General features: G+C 40.0%; 1 protein-coding gene across 1 annotated transcript; it reads left to right on the top strand.

Moving 5' to 3' along the window:
* The first annotated feature begins 17,876 nt into the window (after positions 1-17,876).
* On the top strand, positions 17,877-19,892 carry LOC133891474 (transcription factor NIGTH1-like). Its single transcript, XM_062332189.1, has 5 exons — positions 17,877-18,225; positions 18,335-18,477; positions 18,600-19,029; positions 19,157-19,233; positions 19,329-19,892. The coding sequence occupies exons 1-5, from the start codon at positions 18,024-18,026 to the stop codon at positions 19,431-19,433; spliced, it is 957 nt and encodes a 318-aa protein (XP_062188173.1). The 5' UTR covers positions 17,877-18,023; the 3' UTR covers positions 19,434-19,892.
* The last annotated feature ends 4,276 nt before the right edge of the window (positions 19,893-24,168 follow it).

Consider the following 24,168-nt stretch of genomic DNA (forward strand, 5'->3'; position numbering starts at 1 on the left):
ACAAAGAGGTATGACTGTTGAGAGAGGGTGAGCCAACCATTTGAGTGACTATAGATAATTTTTGAAGGAGATGAGCGGGTAGGCTTAGCCTTTATAATAGATTAGAGTTTTTGTGAGAGAATTTTTTTTAATCTTCCAAAAATAGGGCTGATATATGTACTTAATGAAGATATTTCTCTTACATATGTTCATATTCATCTCCTTCTAGTCTCCTAATTTTGGTTCTCTTACTTTCATTGCATGTCTTTTCTTTTTCAAGTTGATTTTCGTCTTTGCTTTTGAGTAGCGATTTTTTCATCTTGTGGAGTTCTTCTTCTTATTGATAGATACATAAATCTCACATACTCATGTATATGAGAGGATCTTGAGTTCCGTTACATCTAGATCTTCAACTTGGGAAGCATCTTCATCCGGTGACCATCTTTGATCTTTTGGTGATTCTTCTCAAGATTTGAGATTTGTGTGGGGTTGAGTCATAGATTAATTTGCTGAGATATATTGTGCTCTATTCTAACCATGAGACCCACTTCTGGTTGGATCTTTAAGTCTGGTTTTAAATTTTTGGTAAGTTTTGCAAAATCCGGAACCTTCGGACCTAACTTCAGAATCTCCGCATTTTTAGGACTCTCCAGACAATTCTGCAGAACTTCCGTAACTTCTATGTTAGGTGAAGATTTTTTGTTGTGTGTTTATGTTACTTTTGTTGTGATTCTCTTTTTAAAGTTGCGTTAAATGATTAAATAGGTAAAAGTCATCTTAAATTTTTTTTATTAAGACGCATACTCAATCCTACGTAATCATATACCACGAGGCAGGTCCTAGAAAGAAATATTATCAAGAGCGAGAACGATTAATAAAAATTATCATGATAAAGCTATAGCTGTCAATGAGAAGCTTTTATCCTCATCGGAAGAGTGAATGGTTCTATTATATTGTGGCCAGACAAATTAACACGCAGTAGCCAGTAGGGACCAGATTTAGATACGGTACCTTTGATTTGCCTCCTCGAGGCGCCGAGGAGCCGTTTAATTTGATCGCATCTGGTGCCCTGTGAATCCAGCTGCCAACTACCACCACCACCTGGACTACCGGCAGCGTCCATTCATTGGATTATTTTGGATTCATTATTTATTGATGGTGAATATTCTGGGGAGGCCACTTTCATTAGGTACGGCTCAATTATATTGGGCTAATGATCGAGCTAGCCGCCGAGTTTCTCCATCATAACACCAGTGATAGTCAGTTCCTTAAGTGAGTTTTTTTTCTCACAAGTGATGAGATTTTTCATGCAATATGCACGTATGTGATTTATGGAGTCGAAATCGTAACGAACCTTTCTTAGTATCTCACGTATTACTGATTGCAGAGAGTAATAATATATTTTTTATCTTTATTATCTAAAACTTTTATCAATTATTTAAGTATCAAAATGATTTCAATGAAAATATTGTCAACTACAAAGTTATATATCTCGACGAGAGGTACAATTTTTTATAAATATTTTTTTAAATGACTCTGTATTAATATTTTATGAATTTCTAAATATCTCACTAATATGAAAACCGACACTTCGTTTCTCCTACTTCAACATGAACCAACTTAAACATCGTATATATTATCATTTCACCGTATAATTACTACTGTTAGAGATGGTTATTTGCCTAAGTTATATTTTTGTATCATTTCATATTCCATCCAACTTAGAACTAAGTTGGCCCATATAAAAACCAGATAAGAACACTGCATATACAATATATTAATTATTCTTTAGTGGTTAAGCATTATATATATTATTAATTTACCATGTTATTATTATTTCGATCCTTTTTCATATAGTTTAGAAATATTAGGTACTCCTACGAGTGAACTATGACGAAAAGAGTCGAGCTCGATAAGTTACGGATACTAAAATAATTGTAGACTAGATTTGGGTATTTAAATTGCTTCAAATGAAAAGATTGTCAAGTACAATGTTGTATATATCGTCGAGAGCTACAATTTTTATATAAATTTTTTCTCTATCTATCTCTGTACGAGAAAGTTATGAATTTTCAAAGATAAGCTATAAATAATTATCACTGTCAGATCATAACACGAACCGGTAGTAATACTCTCTACATTATTATTGCCGATTCTTAACATGAAACGACAGTAATAATATTGTTTCACTGCTAATTCTTTTTAAATGCTCCATCACTATCGATTCTTAATATGAATCGATAATAATAGACGGTTACGGATTGGTGTTTCTATAATAATATGAGATGATACTAACGGCAGCCTTCCTATCTGATCCGACAGAAAAGGACCGAGTGGCTTTCGCCTCTTGCAACACCACGACACAGGCCGAGGAGCATGTAAAGGTGTCATGTGCATCCGCTTCTTCATCGACCCCCATCTCGCCTAGCAGTGCAACATGCTTCGACGTTTTGTCGCCTCCATTGAGTGATGAGGAGTACAACCACATATCAACGGCATCGACCAACCAACACGCCGTTTCCCAAAGGCCAGAGTTGGCTGCACTACGAAAGTTTGGCCTCTGCGCATCCCCCACCTGCCTCCTGCCTCAGGTGTGTCATGGGTGAAGGACCTGTTCACCACACAGGTGCGGCCAATCCTGCAGCGTGAACCTCCGCCTCCTCTACCAACAGTGACGCTCGTAAGGTACAGGCGCCGGCTTTCCACATGTCCTATAAAAAAATCTTCTTCTATGATGTGTTCGCTCTTTTTTTTCTAGCCATTAAATCACGAGATAAATAGCATGAATAAAATTTCACAAGAATTTTTCTAGATAAAGTCATATAAAATTTACTTCCCTGCAGATCCGCCGGTCTTACCAATGTGTGGCTGATGCCAGTCATGCAACATGCCCAACGCAACCTCTGGCACAAGCTTAACCTCCTTCGGGACCATTTTGAGCCTTTGCACTACTATATAAATAGACTTATATACCTGTTCATCACTGTCAGTTTTTTACAAACCGACAGTGATAGAATATCACTGTCGGTTCATATCATGGATTGGCACTAAAAAGCCATTAAAAAAGAACCGGCAGTGAAAATTCAGTATCAATATTGGCTCTGGCCACTTTGTAGTTAAAAAATCACTGACAGTTTATTTAAAAAATTCATAATTTTTTCATACAAAATTTAGATAGAAACAAACTTTATATCAATATTGTAACCCTCGACGAGATTTACAACTTTGTAGCTACAAACTTTTTCATTTGATGTCATTTAGATATCTAAATAATTGTTTGAAGTTTCAGAAAGAAGATGTACAAGGATTGTATATGCTAATGATATTATTAGTATTTTTATGGTAGGATAGTAAGGACGTATCGCGCGAGCTGAGAGGTTTCGAGTTCGAGTGCCACGAAGGCACGAACCGCACGCGCACGTATTTCGCACGAAAAATATACTTGCGCGGGCGTGGGGTTTCCTCGGGTGCATTTTTTTTAATTTTTTCAGCTTAAAAAAATCGATTTGACGCCTGACTATCATTGCCGGCTGAAAACTTCAACCGACAGTGACAACTTCTTCACTGTTAATTCTCGAACCAGTAGTGAAATTTCTTTATGGACGTAGTGAAGGTTTTTTTATAGTGTTGGAAATGTATACTATTGCAAAACGGGACAATGACAACTTTTCCCAAATGGATAATGCATTCGTCGAGCTTGCGGGTGAAGGAGCGGTCGACCTGGCCGATGTGGTCGATCCAATGGCGGTCTAGGCAATGCAAGATGTTTTCTTTTGTGTTAAGTTGCGTTGCGGTTTTTGCTGTCGTGGTTGTGATGTTATGGGAGGTGTGGGCACCGCCAAACCATCATAGAACAAGCACGATAGGGACTGACCATAAAATCACACACCGGCGGACGAACTCAAGGACGACGGACTTGGAATAACGCGACGGCGGGCTATATCAGATGACGGCTTTGGAGATGATTCTTGGGTTTTGGAAGAAGGGTTTTTGTTTGCCCCCACTTTCGCTGATGGCAAAGATTAAGAGTAGACCAAGACGTGGAGTTTAGGGAGAGTTAGATGCCCTTGCCCTGTGCGCCGTTGCTTTTTTTCTTTCTTTTTTCAGTGGCCTTGACGGCCTTTGTACCTTGTTTGATTGGGTTTAACTCTTTCTTTTGATAATAATAGGTAGCTCTTTTGTCCGTTCGTTTAAAAAAATTAACAGTGAAAGGAACCATTGGCAAGTTTTTGGTTGGAACGTTGTGCAAGTGGCCGCACAATTCTGCGGGCAAAATTTGAGCGGTTTCCTTGTTTGAAAAGAAATGCCTGACGACTTTCAGATGTGACGAAGAAATCTTGAAGCCTGATTTTATTCGTCCCTCAGTTGATGCTTGGATCTCAACTCAACTTTTTAATCGAACCGAATGAGGTAGTAACAGTATTTTCTCTCCCTTTATTCCCCCTAAAAAACATAAATAGGCTAAAAGTCTGTCTGGTTTTTATATGACATGTTAGATCGATTGAAATACATACATATCTAGTTCATCATCTATATCAAGATTGGAATATAATTCAGTGGCGACAAGCTTGCGATAAAAGATAGACCAAATTTGTCCCAATAATTGCAACAAATCCATATAGGTTTGTCTCTTTAGCTAGCCTTAACCCTTGGTCGATCATCATGCGGGGGAAGAGAGGATAGGAGAATCCTCTGCACTGGCAAGAAAGGGACCAACCAGTGCAGCCCACAGGTTGACATGACCCCAAAGGAGGGCATCAAGAACCATTGGCTCCTCATCCATGCATCACTGCACTTGGCATCACAAAAAGCTGCTTTGTACTAATCAATCAGTGGGAATCTAGTTCACCACTAATTTGATAGTGCTTTGCTTTGCTTTCCTTTCATGTGGGCATTGTTCACATACATATGTTGTCACCTTTAAGGTGGTTGGATGGGAGATATTCCTCAGCCAGTGCATGCACACATGCATCCAAATTCCAAAGTGCTCATATAGTATATCCTCTTCCTTCTTTGCTTGCCTTAGAATCCACCACTCTGAAAGATACCATCATGTTGTTCAGGATTCTCTCTTTTGGTTGAGGGACACCGAAAATGCAGAAATGGTCCTCAATACTTTGCAGTGCCTTGCATTATTTTTTCCTCAACAGGTTTTGTGATGTCCAAAATTTAATTAATTTGACTCCAATTAGACTTTATAATAATTGAAGTCGTGGAGATAAAAAAAGTTTAGACTCTATACATATTCCAACACGACAGCTACTTTCGTGCTCTTTACAGTTTCAGTCAGGATAGAATAAAATGCAATTCTTGTCCTTTGGGGGACAGAGATCCCGTTGGAACATGTATGTCTTTTTTAGTCCATTACACTTGTTTAAAGCTCTCTCTTGAAATGGTGGTATTTAGTCTTAGAATTGATGTATCATCTACGATAAGAATCTACGAAGAGCAACCATTTTTTAGTTAACATATAAATTGCCCAAATGAATATGATGCAGTTTTATCTTACAATACCGATTAAGCCGGTAGTGTGTGCGCGTATATATATAGAAAGTTTTGCATATGTGATTAAACTGTAAATTTTCTTGGTTGTGGGATGCATGACATGCGCAGATGATCTCAGGCAGGCATGCATGCATCTCCCCTCGTCATTGATGGTCATCCGGATAAGGAAGGGCAGGTCCAGGCATGATGGCTTGGCTTGCCCCCTCTGTCTAGCTTATCTCTCAAGGATTGAATTTGAAGGAGCTAGTGACATATATGTCACCATCATCACTTTAGCAAACCAACAATAGGAGTAATATATTCTCGTTCCCTTTATGCTAAATTAAAAACACAATATTATTCTCCCTTAGCTTATCTTGGTGATTGAGATGGGGATATTAGATTAGCTAGTGAGTAGTGAGTGATATGGGATCTAGTTGTCCAATCCTGAATCATGCCTGTAAAATAAATAGTATATATATACTGATGAAACATCTAGTGATGAATCATACCGGAAGCTAATGTTTCATCAGCAAATTAATTCAACTTATATATATATATACACACACACAACATGTCTATTCTATACCTAGATGTACTATAATTTATTACTGCGCACATCTCTAAGTTACAACTAAAAAATATCAGTTACAATCCACCAGTTAGACTAGTTACAATTGTACGTCCAGAAGTACATAATCGTATCATGAGAAGCTAACGAGTTATAATTAATATATATAAGGATCGAGCTATATTTTAGATTGTACTATAATTACAATAGTACTTATTAGGTTATACATTATTAGGCAATGAATTTATTAGGAGATACGTTTATTCATAGTACAATTGTAATTTATTTATTTTTATTTACGTCTGGTGGTAACTTTTATCTCACGAATTATAATTCTACTATTTTTTAATTATAAATAAGGTGTGCAGAATATATATATAGGGAAAGTAGGGAAAAAAAAAGAAGAAGCACAGGCAGGACGATGGGCAGGATAGGAAGGAGACAAGAGAAGAAAGGTCCAAGCTACTGTAGTGTGCTCAACAAACTAGTAACAAGAAGGACAGATCGAGATGGGAATGCATCCGATGCGATGCGACGCGGCGAGCCGAACGGAGGCGATTCCCCACCTCGCAGCGCCGCCCGCGCCGGACCGGAACGCCCCACCATCTCATGTGGGCCCCACACTGTGGGCTTGCCCGTTTCTTCTGGCACACTACACTACACGTCGCCACGCTGGCACTCCAATCGTTGGCTGTGTGAACACTGGTGGCTTTGGGACCCGTTTGGTTCGCAGAATCGTAACCGTTTTTTCTTTAAGAAACGGGCCGGCACGAATCAAGCGGCGGACGACTCTAGTTTCACTACTTATAAAAAAAACTCTATTTTCGCTCCGGAAATGTTGGGCGATTCGTGAAACGGACTGGAGGGCGTTTCGTAGGAGAAATGGGGGTGAGTTCTTAGCATGCCCGCGAGCTGCTGCCTGCATTCAAATTCCTTCGGATCAGATCTTTTAAAAGATTTTCACTCTTAACACAATACGTGTTATCATTATTTTTTTCTCCTACACGCGTCAACTATTAAATTAAAGAAAAAACAATATAAATCAGAATCTTATAAAAATCTTTTAATAAAAAGTCATATAAAATTTCGTTGCTACCCAAACCACCCTCACTCTTCCTTATTATTTCCGCTCTCTCCTGCCAGGTGGGCCCTCACGTTGAAATAGATTATTGTTACACCAGTAAAATCAGCTATAACACTTTAAAATATATAGTATAAAGAATATAGTATCGGTAACTACTCGTTACACGATTTTTTTTTTCTCAAGCAACATATATTTGCAACCTCGTGTGATGGGGTGAACACTTTTCGCAGGTACAAGAGTAGACAGAGGACACACAGCTGTAGCCCAATAGATGCGTGTGCGTCCAATACAAACGCTTGAAAATTAACGAAAAGTGTGGCTAGCCGCATTGGATTATTGGATATATCCTGGTGACGAAAGGACCTGGGTGATGAGACCTCCAGCGTGACTGATCTTTTAGGTATTAATTAGGTAGGTAAAAAAACTGAGATGACAAACAATAGGAGGAGAGAGAATGAGTTTATATTTTACGAAAGGAACTACCGTTTTGAGTAATTTGTGAGAGCGGTTTAAATCGTATTTGGCTTAATAGAATGTGCTAATCAATTATAAAAATAAGAGTTAGCACATACCTGATATCTCACATGTAACTTCACAACACGTTCATCACAATAAGATACAACAAGTCTAAGTCATATTACAACATGGTTCGACATATATTATCAGAGTAAAAGATAGCGCCAAGTTGTCCACAAACTTGATCCAAACTAAGACTAGAAGCTATATTAAAGTAAGCTCATCTCTAGTACAATGTTCATCTAATACATAGCAGAAAATGTCCACAAAATAGTAAAAGAGGCCAGTTATGCTTTTGCCCTTAAGCATCATCGGAGTTAGTCTCGTATCACTTGATTTTACTCTTACACATCATCAGCATCGGTAGGGTAAAAGTAGCCACACACCGGCTCATCCTCACCTGCAACAAATACTCAACAATAGCACTATAAGTACGAAGGTACTCGCCTTACATATATAAGTGTATATATTTCCGACTCGAAAGATAATACATTTGAATGGTGACAAGAAAACTAAGCCATAAGCTGACACATTTGCTTAAATACCATTTTAAATCATCTTTATAAATAAACACCTAAGAACAAAGAATTAAGCGATTCAAACCAACATGACTATATTGTTCCAAATCCTAATGAGTAATCTTAAAAAGCTGATCAACTCGAATGGATCACATTAACCTTTCCCTATCACACTCATCCCCGATGAGCATCACCATCATCTTAAGATCATCACATGACTCTACGATAAAGTGTCAAGTCACTAAGCATGCTCATGATCGAGAGTATGGCAATTCGAATTGTTCTTACACCATGCAGTAAAGTACAACTTTACCCATATGACACAAGACCATTCGGCTCATGTGACCCGCCGGTCACATAAGAGGGTACTCGTGTTAACCTTTTTAATATGTGTTGCATCATATCGGCCCATGCTTAAGCTACCGAGGATACCTAGTTTCCACCGGGGCTCTTCTTCATTGGATACTCCTAGGGTTCTCACCATCCTAATATAAACTTTTCTATCTCATCATTTTTCTCTACGCATCATAGGGCCATTGGTTAGTCGATTGACACAAAATAAGATATTCAGCTCATCCGTCTCATACACGGATATATGGTAAGTATGGTAAGTGTTGGGCACAAGCAAACATCAAAACTGTCCTTAATCAACTTAAAAGTAGCTACGACATCCTAGACTCCTTTCTCATTTGTCCCGACCACTCACTCAAGTCTCGTAAGCCAACACTACTTTACCACATTAACTTACTTTCATCGCAAAGATCGTATTACAGGTCCTACAACTTGAGAACGATGGCGACATCCACCATTTGTCTTTTACCGGTATGCTAAGCATGGCTAAGCATATATCGAACACTAGACTTGATTCTAGTCATTGCCCATGATTACAAGGAAATGGTAACATCAACCACAAAGAAGGTAATGCAATAAGATATAATATATTCATTAGACCTTCATAACTCAAAACTTACTTAATGTAACTAACCCAATAATAGAAAGTTCATCCACATGACCATAGTTAAATAAGGGTAAAGTATGATAGATACTTGCCTTGGTTTTCCGTTGTTTCACTCACGTACATGTCCAGATCGATTTTGGTCTCAACCTCTTGACCCATCAACAGGTCACTCCCTAATCAATGGAACAACGCATCAAATGAATAAAAGACGAGCTATGAGGCATGCTTTATGATGTATTATCGTGAATGAGATGCAATGTGATATGTTATGAAAAACATCTGTAAAAGAACGCTTGATTTGATTGGTCTAGACAAGATTTAAATATTGCATTGGAAAACCTAAACTTACTGGGTTTCTGAGTAACTGACGGTCAGATCGAGTGGGGTGGCGGTCAGACCGTGGGGGTCGAACAGAGAGGAAATGGTTCTGAGTAGCTATGACAGTCAAATCGTGGGGTCTGACGATCAGACTGGCCATGCATAGTGGTGGTCTGACTCCTGACTATAGAGTCTGAAACTAACTCTAACCAGCCAAGTCCCAAACCGGCTGTCAGACCGGCCCAGGTGGTAGTCAGACCGCTGGACCTAGCCAGCAGCACCTAAGCGAGGTCGTCGGCGACGACTCCGGTGACATCTTCAAGCAAGGGTGGTAAGTAAACACTCTACAAGACAAGAGGGTTCATTTTAGGTGGTTTGGGTGACATACACGAGACCAAACTCTAGGGCCATGGCTAGGTTTTGAGCTCATGTCTAAGTAGTGGGGGTTAGTTGGAGCTCAGGGATGATGAGGGAAACGATCAGGGAAGTCTCACCTTAGTGTGGGGAAGCATCTTAGAGGGTTGGTTGGCTCCGAGGAGGTTTTGATTTGGAGATTGGGTTCTAGAGTGATGCTCGGCCTTGAGGTAGAAGAGAACACGTGTTAAGCTTCTCTAGCGAGGATGACGTTGAGGAGGAGCTTAGGGAGGCTTAGGGAAGGTCTTTTGCGTTAATCTCTGGCTGTCGTGGTGGTCGAGGTGAGCGTTCCTTCTCTATCTCTCGGTTTTGGGTTGAAGTGGAAGTGAGTGAGAGGGATAGAAGGAGAGGTGGTCAATGAGGCTTTAAGTGGGTGTTCCGAGCGCTTGTAGTCAGACCGCGGCTAGTCTCGATCAGACTGTAGGGTTGGGTCCACATGCAATGAGTTATTCCTCCTTTCACTTTTTCTACCATTTCTTTTCCCCTCTCTTCCTAAATGGTTTGGAGCTATCTAATTCATTCCCACTCGTAAGCATATGGTGGAAACTTGAATTGTTTAATAACGCACCATTTTCAAGTAGTTTTTAACACTTAAACAAAAGCCAAAGGCATTAAACATGATGTTCCGAATTTCTAAATATGATGTCACGATACAAATGCGTGCTCTATGTGAGATAATTAATTGTATTGGAAGACTTCAAGAAACAAGCAGTACACACATATATTGAACCTAGCAGTACAATAATTTCTTATTTTATTTTGTAATAGATATCACTAAGAAATGAGGGATGAGTGAGAGCAAATATCCTGCCTGGCCATGCCGGACCTTTAAATAATGTTACATGCGTTGAGAAGCAATTGTGAAACGTACTATGTATTAGAAAATTACTATATTACCGATCAATAAGATATGCGACTGATCGCTAGCCATCTTAGTCAATAATCCCTCGTTAGACGCGTGTAAAAACGCGAGGATGCATGGATCTTTGACCTGTGCTAACACCGTATTAAATGAGCCAGAATTGAATCATCGTGATAGCTATATGCTGCTGCTACTACTCGCACGTCGATGCATCTGTTGATCGAAGCGCAGGATCGGAGCCCGGCCGGACAAGGGCTGAACTGAATGGCCTCGTACCGTACGTACCCGTACCTGCTCTGTACAATCCATGCACACCTGTACTAATATACGTACGGCTTGCAACTGGTACGTAGAGCTGTCAATATATATCCATCTAAAACCAAGAGATGAAGAGATCTCTCATGATCTTATCTCATCGTACGTGGGATCGTTTATTTGCAACAAACTACGTACGTACGTAGCTAGCTAGTGGGGCGGCCGGTATGCGTATATATGCAGCCGCGCGCATGCATGCGTATGCCATGGGCTATACATAGATAGGGCTGGAAACAAGTAGAGCCGGTTTAGCCGTAGAAGCTCGGTGAAGTGTAGATTCTATTTGGATGGGTTCGGTTTGTGAATCGAGTTAAAATGATGGATCGGCTCGGCTCGACTCAGTTGTTGCCTCAAGACGGCTTGTGAGCATGCCAAACCATTAGGTATTAGTGCAGACTAGAAGCTCGAAAATACCTTACACATAAACAGGAAACACACGACAACAACTACTACTAGATTTATTTATATACATTCATGCATGAGTTATAAAACACAACTCAGACTCACACCAGGTAGTCTCAGACTTGCTGCAGCTTGCAGTAGTCTTCATCACCACACCTAGTTATGAATAAGCAGGGCAGCAAATCAATGGAGCAAAAATATACACATACACACTGTCTACAAATAAACGGACTGATGTTGGAGTGTTGAACTACTTGATCGGGCATGCTAAGAGTCCATGGCTTGATATGGCTCACGAGCTAGCTCGGCTCGACTCGGTTCACAAAGCGAGCTAGCGGTGTGGCTCGAACTCAGCTCGTTTGGATAACGAACCAAGTCGAGCTTAGCCAAGTCTTCACGAGCTCGAGTTATCTCGTAACCCACAGTTTTTGTCCAGCCCTGTATATAGATAGACATTTGAAATATCACAAAAGACTATATATATGTGTGCGTGACGAGTGACGACAATAGGTTGGCCTATTGTATAATTTACATAATTTTGTTTTGCACAGGGTCGCTTTACGGCACTTGGTTGTTTTTGTGTGAGAAAAATTCGAATCTCTAGCTATAGGGTGATGAAACACAGTACAAATAGAGAAGTAATGGTGTCATCTCTATTACAAACCAGAGGACGATGGTGAGCAGTGAAGGTGATAGTGCCAGCGACGGAGTCTCGTGGTGGGTTGCTGGTATGCACCGCCACATCTAAATTAACTTTGTAAGAGTAGAATAGGTGGAGATCAGCTCTCTGCATATGAGCTAAATTCTCCATATCGTCAAGTACTTTTGTACACTCATACACACCTAATAGAAATTATCTAGATCCACTAGCCACGACAGATAATAATATACGCTAGTTGAGGTTGCATTACATGAGTTTCCCCATTGAGCAGTATATTATTTGATCGAACGAGCTTGCGTTGATTTTTGACTTTGTGCACTCGTCTTTATTTTTATGGGAGAAGAATGAAACGTGACCAGAAGATGTATATAAGTATTTATCATGGAGCATGACGAGCCTACAATCTACGCTACATCTAGCATTCTAGCTAGTGGTGTACGAAACGGAGTATTCCAACACGAAGGTTCCAGAACGGTGTACGTGGCGAGCCGAGTGCGAGTAAGGTGTCCAGTCAGAATGTGACAAGAAAGCCCCTGCTTTTCCAGCAAAATCACAAAAACGCCATGGAATAGAATCTCGTAATATATGGTCCGCACCTAGAGAATATTTTCACCTCTCTCTTTCTCTCTCATCCCAAAGGAAAAGAAACAAAAACTTGAGCGTTGGATTCAGGAAAAAAGCATCGGAATCTGAATCAGCAGCCGTGCAAAATCGCACGGCATATCCTCCAAGAATCTGACTATTTTATTTGGCTGTTTCTTCTCCTTCTCTCTTTTTTTTTACCCAGCCGGTTTTAATTTATCCACTCTTTTCTTCCTTTCCAAAAGTGCAAATCAGATGCTACAGAAACATATATACATATTTTTTGTGATTTTATTATTAGAACTGAACATTAGTTGATTTCTGTAAAATGTTCCTCACAAAAAGAAAAAGATTTCTTTAAAAGGTCCATTTTAATTAAATTTTTGTGTCCATTGGTTTTCCTATAGACCGACGAAAACATGCATAATACACCTTTTGGTTTTGGCAAATAGTAGTGCAAAAAGTTGTAGTGAGGATGACACCTGACCATACACAGCTACTCTATAGAGTAAAGACAATGGACCCAATTTGCTGGCATTTTCCTAACAAATGATATCTTGTAGATGGATATTCCAACCACATATGTATATGCCATGTTGAAATGATGTCACTACCCTAATAAAACTAATGTCAAGAGGCCAATTCTTATCTTCAAAGGGGCAGAAAATAACAGGTATATTCCATTGGTGTGGCTAGAATCCCTTTTTCGACCAAATTTGTGCAATGTTTGCAAGGAACGTTAGTCGTGTTCAAATGCCAGTCTGGGTTGAGCTTTGGGCCAGCCCTAGGGCAGCTGAAACCTGACCAAAAAGAGACTGGGTCTGGCAACTAAGCTTAGGCCCTGTTTGGATACAAGCTTTTCTAGAGCTTTTAGAGAAAATCATAGTATTTATAGATACTATGGTCTCAAATACTTTTGGTTGTTCGGATATATCGGATTTTGTTGTTTTGAAATCCATGGTATCCCCAAAATTGTAGTTTTTTTAGCGGTTATAAAAAATCCACCCAATATGATATAGCTTTTATAGAATTGTAGTATATTGGAAACCGTTGTTTTCACCGCTGGTTTGTGGGAAACTATGCTTTTCAAATACTGAGAAATACTATAATGTATCCAAACATGGCATTAGTCTTGAGAGAAAAAAGCTAGAAATAAGTGAGTATCAGTATAGTTTTTACAGAATTGATGAATTTGAATTTCCGTAATAGAAAACGCAACAGAGTATATGTTCAATTAAGTATTGCCATGCCAGACTGGGTTAGGCTAGGGTGCTTGGGTTTTTCAACTGTTAAGCTGAAGCCTGAGACCATGGACATGTTCAAGATAGGGCTAAGAATGACAAAAATCGTTTTTTTAATCTATGTGCGCATACATCACAATACTTCAAACATCTTTTTACTCCGTCTGAAGCAAGATGTAAGTAGTATAGGGCATTGACCCAGTTTCTAAGTTGACACATTGACTAACAATTTTTATAAAAAAATGTTATTTCAAATGAAATGAGTTATATATTTGGAAGTATTTTTCATGAGAGATCTAGTAGTGTAAATCTTAGGTAGTCAATCTGCGTATTCTTTATATGTTGGTCAAAACTTAAAGGTTTGATTTGACTTATATTTTGAATCAAATAGAGTATTAGGGTGCAAAATCAGATGACGGATGACTCTAAAGTGCACCACAATGATAAATCTTGTGATAAGCAACAAGAAATGCATGAAAAGAGTAACGTTTTACAAAGAACGCTTGTATCACATATCTTGTGATGAAGCCAATGTTTATTATGATATTTTCTGCCACTATTTATATAAAGAATTGTCCAAATAATATTTTAATTAATCATTACATCGATCATTTACTTAATTATGACTTCAATGATTAATTAAAATACCGTTCCGGTAGTTCTGACACATGTTTTATACCCAAGATCAGAACATATGTCTTTTCAATATATTACATCACAATAAAACTTAACAAAGAGCGAGTAATTAAATTATATTACAAATTCTTAAGGATCCATAATTTCTTAAAATTTACAACAAAAACGAGTTATGAAGAGACTGAAACTAATCAACTTCAAGACAAAATAGAACTATGCAGTGAAAGCTAAAATTATAAATAACAAAAGGATGATGGAGCCACAAACCCTTAGGTTCCATCACAAAAGCACAACCTTCAAGTAGTTGCCTACTCATGCCCGCTATCACCCTCGGCGGGCGTGAAATAGCCAAAAACCAACCCCTCCTGGCCAATAGCACATGAAAGAGCAGTGTGTGTAAACAGGTATTCACAAGACTTAATCCATATTGAGTACTTATAGATAACCTGATTATAGGGATTATGAATTGGGATGTTAGTAAGAATACGACCACATGGTTAAATAAATTTATATACGAAAATAAAATTTTATAAAAACATGGGTGAACATCTAGACTTAACCAATACAACTATATAACATATAACTATCGACTCAACGTATACGTAAAAGGAATCATAGTAATAATATCTATAAAGAACTATCTCAACCCAACAACCACCTCAAACCAAACTCGTAACTCTACGACTGTTGCAAATAGACAAAAGCATATCTATGACCGAGAGTGCGGCATTTCAAAATATTTTTACACCCTACAGGGGTACAACTTTACCTACAAGACTTGAGGATGCTACGACTTAAGTGACCACAAAGGTCCACCCAAGAGGGTATTCATATCAGCATTTTCTAATAACCTCCAAACATTTGAATTAGGTATCGCTCGGTGTGAAGTCCACTTAGGTTAACTCCCGGAGCAACCTCAAGTGTCTCTTGCAAGCCCATCCGCTCACACCGTCGATATGCAAGCTTAAATGATCACAACTATAGAGGTATTCGCCTTATTTTATCATTAGATCGACATGTGTTAAGTACGATAAAATGCTAGAGTCAACTGCAACAATGATCGATGCTTAAGCGATACAAGTGGTCTATGGTGTCCAGATTCCTCTTCCGACCTACCAAAAAACTCCACATCGGGACAGAAAAAACACCCATAACACTGCACATATCTTACCTCATTCTCACTACTCAACCAACCAACACCACCAACCCAATATTGTTATCAATATGACAGTAATTAAAACATATAGCTTGCGAATAGGGTTGAACTACCGCTCGACTTCTACCAAAGAATCTATCCATGACTAAGCATTTTGGTCAACTTTTAAACTAGACCATCATCAAGTTAAACCTCGGTTACAAGGAAATGGATCACCAATAACTCAAGACAGGGTGTAATACATCAACATAGGTTCTACCTATACTAGACCCGACATCGACTTAATAGTATGTATAACATACATAAAGCATATTTTATCATATTAGACACATATGATCCAAATTAATAGGAGAAACATACTTAGATGCTTGTCTTGCTACTCATACGGCTACCTGATGCTACTCACACAAACAAAACTTGTGTGGCTCGGTGTCACCTTCAACCACACCCGCGTCACGCTCCTAATTCTCATTCACTAAAGAAAAATACATGCAATAATGAGCATAAATGAAATGCAACAAAGTATGCTACAATATGTATAACAATAAGCTAAAAGTGCAAGACATGCGAAATAATAGCAAACACTACGATATAAATGATTTTAGAAAGCTAACAAGAGACCAAAATCTCTAGATTAAACTCAGAACATCCGAGTTTCGGAACCTACGGGTCCTACTCCAGACTTGAAATGGGGCTCTATTCTTCTGAGGGGACGTGAAATTTGCCCTATTAATCCCGGAGATTATCCTCATTGCTAAGACTCCAATTCTTTCTTTGACTTCGTTGTATACATTGAGTGTCTCATAAATCATATTGAACTAGCTTATATGTATCTTTAACCATGAATAATTAATTAACAATAAACCAATATCTTTGATCAATTTAGCATGATCAATCGGGGTGAAAAGCGAGTGGAGATATTTTTAAATTTGTCTACCAACTTCATATATGAACACATTTTGAGCTAAAGTAAAAAGAATATGAATAGCTCACTAGACCTATACAAATAGTATTTGTTTTCGGTAACATTTATTCTCTGAACCGGGCGTATCTTATATAAGTATTGTAGTTGAGTGCAAAGTTAGTGCTAAGGGAGTGCCACCTCGTGTGACATGTTCCGTGATGCATGATGATATATATCTAATGAATCCAAATACCTTTTTTAAATGGTTGTAGCTTCTCTCCACAAACTTCTATATAATATTATTTTTTTGTTTTTATTGGAATTTAGAGTCTTGGATTCCACTATAAAATTGTGGAGTTTAACTAATTTAATTTAAAACATCATGCATACATTTATGAAAGATGTTTATATTTAAGCACACTAGAAGGGATGAGATTCATTCTAGTAACATTATTGTAGTTAAATCTTACATACCAAATACATCGAATTAAAAAGGAAATGTCCTTTTTCAAGTGACTGAAATTTGCTAATTTTCTATCACTTTTCCCGGCCATAGATCAACATCCAACGCCTCACATGTGTTATATCTACTTGCAACGCTAATTTTTTGCATTCCTTTTCTGTATTACACGGTGGTAGATTGTAATCAATACTATCTACTAACGGTGACGGAATCCGCGACCTCTGAGAGCCTCTGCTACTGTAGCAGTAGACTAGGTATGTATATATATATGTATATACATACATATGTAATTTTTTTTTAAGAAATTCTAGAAAAATATCGAAATGAATATTAGTTATATTAATAAATAGGCTAAAAAAATCTAAAATGCAAAGAAAAATATCTAAAACTCAAAAAAAAGAAACAATTTTTTTAGGTTAGTATTACTTTCACCTACATGTTAAAACTATGTGCATGCATAAAAGTAGTATTATTTTCTCTATAATTAATTGAATGTGTTTAATATTAATAATTTTATAAATAAATATTGACATGTATAAAATTTGTGAAACTAATTTTTTAGTCTTCTTTTATCGTGCTCTATACAGTAAAATAAAAAGGGCAAAACATAGGCGCACCCATCAAACTAGTTCTAAGTTGTTAGCAGTTTTATGCGACTGAGAAATAAGAAAGTTTTAAACTATTGAAAATTAGCAAAGCTAAATTAAAAAAGGTGAATAAATTGATTTTGGAAAATAAGGAAATACAGGGGTTATTGTGTATAAATTGACTTGACCATAGATGTGAAAAATCGTGGACGTTACGCAAAAGATTCTCCTCCCTGCTACCACTTCATCTCCTTCCCTTCCTCTCCGAGTCTATATATGCTCGTATCCCATTGCTATCCGGCTCACGGTTCCGCTCTTTTCTCACACAAATTAGTAAGATTCATTCATTAATTCCTCCGTGGTGCATGTGAGATGGGACTAGACGTCGGAGAGATTGGGATGGGCGCCGATTTGAGCCTGGATCTGAGGTACTTCGTCTCCAAGGCCGTGAGGCAGACCAAGGACGCGCCGGCGTCGGACATGGACGCCTGCATCCGGCGGCTCGAGGAGGAGCGGGGCAAGATTGAGGTGTTTAGGAGGGAGCTCCCGCTCTGTGCGCGCCTCCTCGCCGACGGTGAGAAAACATCTTCTTTTCCCTTTGATTTACCTTTTTCTTTTTTGTCCATGTGCCTTTCCCTTTTGGGGGCGGTTTTTTATGCGGCGATGTGGCGGCGTCTGTGCAGTGATCGATGTCATGAAGGTGGAGGCAGAGAAGAAGAGCGATCACAAGGAGGAAGATGAGGGCGCCACCGGTGACAAGAGCAAGTGGATGAGCACGGCGCAGCTCTGGACAGGCGATTCCGGTCGTGATGATGCCGAATCAGAGGTACGGTTCGGTGGTTCAGCGACTTGAATGCTTACTTGGGATAGGATTTGAGGTTGTCGGATGGTTGATTTGTGAATTGTGAGCGCGTCGGGGGTCTAAAAATCGGAGCTTTACGATCGCAGAAGCAAGACAAGGGGAGGAACTCGTCGGAGGCAGAGTCCCGCGGCGGCGGCGGCGCGTTCATGCCATTCAAGGCTGTGGGCTCCGGTGCGCCGGCGTTCGCTCCGCCGTGCTTGAGAAAGGACGACAAGGCTGCGGACGTTGGGATGCCGGATCTGTCCTTGATGTCACTGCTGGCGATCAAGAGCGCTCCGGCTGCTGCCGGCGCTGTTGACGAAAGCCGTTGCCAGGTTCTGGGATTTGCACAAGCAGCGGCGAGGGCGGCCGCCATGGCACCATCTGGCCCTGCGCTTAGCCACCAATCTCAATCACAGCAGACAGAACATCAGCAGCAGCAGCAGCAGCAGCAAGCGAGGAAGGCAAGACGCTGCTGGTCGCCGGAGCTTCACCGCCAATTCGTCGCTGCCTTGAATCAACTTGGTGGCCCCCAAGGTGAGCGTTGGTCAGATGATAATTTGCAAAAATTCCTGTCATTTTTAGGGCTGATGCCTCCCACACGTCGTAATTCCTTGTCATAGACGCATAAACATGAATTAATGAGTTCATGACATGACTGCAGTTGCCACTCCAAAGCAGATCAGGGAGCTGATGAAGATGGATGGCCTGACAAACGATGAAGTGAAAAGCCATCTCCAGGTGAGCAATTCACCACTCTTTTAAGTGCATATCGAGAACATTCGATTCCTTATTGTGAGGATACTAACTTGGGTTCTGTGATGTTGATTGTTCAGAAGTACCGCCTGCACAACCGAAGGGCGCCTGGATCCGCCGTTGTAAGCCAGCCGATCGTGCTTGTGGGAGGGCTCTGGATCAATCAGGAGCAAAGCAGCTCCTAGCCTGGAGCCCTGGACCCCCCCCCCCCCCCTCCATTTCTGAACCTCAGGCATCGCCGTCTCATCGGCGGCCACCGTCAGCTTCAAGGAGGAAGATGGCAGGTCTGAGAGCTATGGCTGGAAATGATGAAGTGGTTGCATCATCAGTGTTCAAAGGTCTAGTGGATTGCGCTACTGCGATGCCGCCATTACAGCTTCAGGAGAGAGTCTTGAGCGGATTGTAGTGTAGTTTATATGTACACCGTTGAGTGCTCGAGATGAAACTGATCGGGTTGTCGTTAATGTACATCCAAAGAGATGATACTAGTTACAGTTTTGCGGCTTGTTAATCCAAGTTTCGGGCAGAGCTACAAGTTTCGCCCTGAGAATTTGCCCATACCCGTTGTCGACTTCTATAGCTTTGTTCTTCTGAATAAAATGTTTTTGCTGTTCTTTGTGGATTGAATCGAACAGTTAAGATCAGTCTATGCTCAATTTCTGATGGTGCTTATGTGTTTCTTTTCCTCTTTGATAATGTGGTAACTGATATCCTTGAGCTTTCCAGATGTATCATGGTCCAGTTCAAAGGTGGCAGGAAAAATCTTACTCATATTCCAGCATTGAATTAAAAACTTTGGATTCTATCCTTCTTATTGGAACTTGAGGTGGTCCTGAACCCTGGTAACAAGTTCTTCCCCATCAAGAACCTACCTCTACTGTCTAACAAACAATTGTTCATCTGATGGACTGAACCCTTTTTTCTGTTGATTCTTTTTCAAAAAATATAGAAAGTTAAGCTCAGTTTCTTTTTCACCATACCAACTGCTGTGAGAAATCAACTTATTCTTTTCACCATACCAAGAAGCTGATCTGGTGCCGGCCGGAAGACAAGGCACTGACTGCACGGGAGGGCACGCCAAGAATCTCACGAGCTCTGCAACATGCAGAACCGCATCATCTTCCTCGCCCGATGATCTCTCGCCTCACAGCTGAAGCTGCAACCTGCAAAATAAGGCGTGCATTCTTGGCATGCAAGCCTGGGGCCCCTGATCTACCGCTACGTTTTCTTTCGAGCTAGCTGGTTCCGATCGAGAAGTCGCGTCGCATAATCTGATCACTCCCTGCTGCACTGCACTGCATGACTGCATCGCATGCCAGGGTTTTGCTATTGATAATTCCTGCGTCGCTGTCGTTGCCAGTCAGACAAGCGCTATATAATCACAGGGTCCTGCCTGCTCTTATCCACAACTAAGTATATTCTGAAGGCATTTTTAGCATGCTGTGCTTTGAACATGTCAGGGCCGTGTCTTGACTTGGCCTGGCGTTTCTTCTGTTGTATGTTCCGCAGCATTTATATTTGTTTTTCGAAAAAGGAAACTTTATTGACTCTTATCTTTACATCGAGAAAATACAATTGTATAAAAGTTCATTCATATCCTATGCATATGCAGTATGCACACAACCAATCTAGAAACAAAAGATAGCACAACAGAACAAGAACAACAATATCAAATAAGAGGAAATTTTGACGCAGGTCGATCAAATGAGGAGCTATATATAATATGGTTGTACTATCAGTTTCAGAATTAGGAGTGTCAGTTTCAGTTAGTTTTCACCAAGGAGGGGATTGCTGTAGAAATGGTTGCGAATTTTGTTTTCATTCATCTGCAATGGCGAGACGAAGTGCTAGTACAGCGACAGATACGATGCCAAACGACAAGGAACAGATTGGAACACAAGGGGCCAGTTCTTTTGGAAATGTGAAGTTTTATTAAGGGCCTGCTTAGGAGAGCTCTGCTCCAGTTTTTTAGCTCCACTCTAGAAAATCCACGGTGGATAGAGCAGTCAATGGTAATTGGCTAGTAGGGTTGCTCCAACTTCAGGAACGAGAGAATTGCAGGGGAATGTCTTTGCTATCCTCGGTGGAGTTTCTTGTAGTGTGACTTGATAATAATGTTTTCTGGTCGCAATAATAGAGTTGTTGAGATTACTCAATCGCCAATAAAGATTTTGAACGTAGAATATTATGAAATAATTGTTACGTCTACCGTAAATACTCAGAATTAGGTGGTAAAATATTACAAAATAGTAGGTAGCAAAATGGTACATTCACCACATTACAAATACTATTCCATACCATTACAAATATATTAATGCCAAGAAAGAGCGATAAATGTTGCCATCTGATCACTAAATGTGTCCATAGTCGGAAAAGCGAGGAGCGAAGTTGAACTATCAGATGCGTGTTGAAAAACTACATACTTGTTATATCTTTCTGGGATGGTAGGCACATAGTTAGGATCTCGATCAAAACAAGCAAAGTCCAAATCTTTACTTGCATGCTCACGTACGAAGTTGTGAAACACCATGGTAACAACGACAACCTTTTTTTATGTGTGTGCATTGAAAAGCTTGACATCTTGTAAAGGATTTGCCATTTCATCTTTAACACACCAAATAATCGCTCAATAACATTATGAATTGACGAGTGTATTCGGTTGAATTTCTCCTTAAGAGTATTTGGTTCCATACCTCTATGCCACTCAGGCAAATGATATCGTTCACCATTGTATGGAGCTAGGTATCCAGGGTGCTTAGGATAGTCCGCATCTACAACATAATACTTGCCTACACATATTAGTAAAAACAATAAGAAATTCATCCACGGCATTCACTTACGCAAGAATATGTGCATGGGTGCTCATAAGTAGTTTTACCTTGAGGAGGATGTGGGAAGAATTCTGCATCTGCTTGTATTGCATGGAATGACACATTTGTGTCATGCATAGCACCCGGTTGACAAAAGTATAACAACATATGCAAAAATTAACATCATTTCAATCTACTATGTAGGCACATATAACCATATCAAATTACACCAAACTCAAGCACACCAAAATTGATTGAAGCAACAGACCTAGCTCGATTCAAGTAGAACTTTGCTCGATTACAATGAAGCCACATTTTTTTAGATAATGGAACAAAGTTACAATGAAGCCACATACAAGAGAACTTAACATCCTATTTGCGGCCATTGAGCAGCTCCATTGGTGGAGAATAATATTGTATTGCTAGACGAAAACATGCAAGCAACAAGTCTGGGAGAGGGGCAAGCTCACCTTGAGCAGGGTTGGCGGAGGGGCGCTGCCTCGGGGAAGTGTAGGGGAAGGGGCAGACCCTTGGGGAAGTGCACCCTGTTCGGCGTCCTGCTCCTCCGATGTACAAGGAAGACAGCGAAGCCCAGCTCCCAGGAGGTCAGATGAAGAGGGAGATGGTGTGGCTGTGGTTCGGGTAGGCGGTTAGATCCATTTTGCTACTCCCTGGAGGCTGCAGCGACTGGAGCAACGAGCGGTGGCTAGAGATTAGGGACAGGAGTCAGGTGAGCAAGGAGATGGAGCACTCGGTCTAGCGAATCGAGAGGGAAGGGAACAGGGCGAGCGACGATCCGTTCTGCTGCTCCTGGCGGCCACGGCGACCGGAGCAAGGGATGGCGGCTAGGGTTTAGGGAGATGAGTCAGGAGAGCAGGAAGATGGAGGACTAGTCGAGCGAATCACGAGGGAGGGGAACGGGGCGAGCAATGAGCAATGAACAAACGAGTATACCTGTGGCAGTGGCGGGTAATTTCACCTCAACTCCACTGTTTGTGTGCTATTTTGGGGGTGCAGAGCACCTCTATTGCTACGCCACCGAAATGCATTGTGTGCCGACCTGCTTCACGAATTTGGCTGCTCTGGAGCTAGATGGAGTTCTGGTGTTTGGCGTGGCTCACTCTAACTCCATATGCCAAATAGACCCTAACTCTCGTAGTTACATCGAAGCAATACAACAACACAGTATTTTTCCTCTACCTCTGCATAACAAAGATATACACAGGCTACACAAAGGGACAGAGGTGGTTGGATCCTATGATAAAAATATGGAATCGTTCTTGAATGTGTGAATAAATTATGAATATTCGAAGATGGTCTGCCTGTCCCTCTTTGGCCAGTGGAGACAGCCCAATGTTCAAACGGAAGCGCATCGGTATATTCGTTTTGGTTCTTTCTTTTTTTATAAAAATAAAAAGAGAAGAATATATTCCTGTTGGTTCTGACTCAGGAACGATCGAGGACATCATTTTGCAAGAGAAATTGATATATTTTTTTCTCTCCTGCTTGCATGCACTACTTGTTTTCTGTTTGATGCAGAGCACCTGCATTGCTGAAGGTTGGCGATTCCATTTGTGTTGATGTCATCGTGTTGTACGATCGAGATGGAAACGTTTTGGTTCATTCTGACTCTTGTGCGATGAAATTTACAAGTCGTTTTCACTGAGATCTATACGAGATTTGAAATTTGTAAGATAAAATAAGATAATTTAAATATTTATTTTTAATTAAAAATAAGAACAAGTTGTTTAAACTAAAGATCATGGATCTCACCATAGCTCTATTTTTTTAAAAAATAAATCTAAGGATGACCGGCTCTAAAAATGCTTCGAGTTGAAGCCCGACCAATCAGAACTTTAGTTAGAACTGTGGTGACTTTGAGAGCTGTTTCTTCTTTTTTTTTTTGCTAGTTTTCATTGTGTAATTAATTGAAATTTACTACTCCATCTGGTAAAAAATAAGTGTTATTTTAGATTGTGTGTAGGCATCTGTTTCAAACTTTGACTATAAATTACTTTTTATATATTGAGTTTGGATACTTGAAAATGATACGGGTAGATTTATCTCGAAAAGTACTTTCATATTAGTATATTTTTACTATATTTTATTA

This window comes from Phragmites australis, chromosome 14 (genome assembly GCF_958298935.1).
Source record: "Phragmites australis chromosome 14, lpPhrAust1.1, whole genome shotgun sequence".
NCBI lineage: Eukaryota > Viridiplantae > Streptophyta > Magnoliopsida > Poales > Poaceae > Phragmites > Phragmites australis.

What these genes read in the sequence shown, in the direction of transcription:
- LOC133891474 (XM_062332189.1), top strand. Translation starts at nt 18,024, where the DNA reads ATGGGACTAGACGTCGGAGAGATTGGGATGGGCGCCGATTTGAGCCTG. An exon ending in GTGATGATGCCGAATCAGAG is followed by an intron (nt 18,478 to 18,599) that starts GTACGGTTCGGT and finishes TTACGATCGCAG; the next exon opens with AAGCAAGACAAGGGGAGGAA. An exon ending in TCAACTTGGTGGCCCCCAAG is followed by an intron (nt 19,030 to 19,156) that starts GTGAGCGTTGGT and finishes ACATGACTGCAG; the next exon opens with TTGCCACTCCAAAGCAGATC.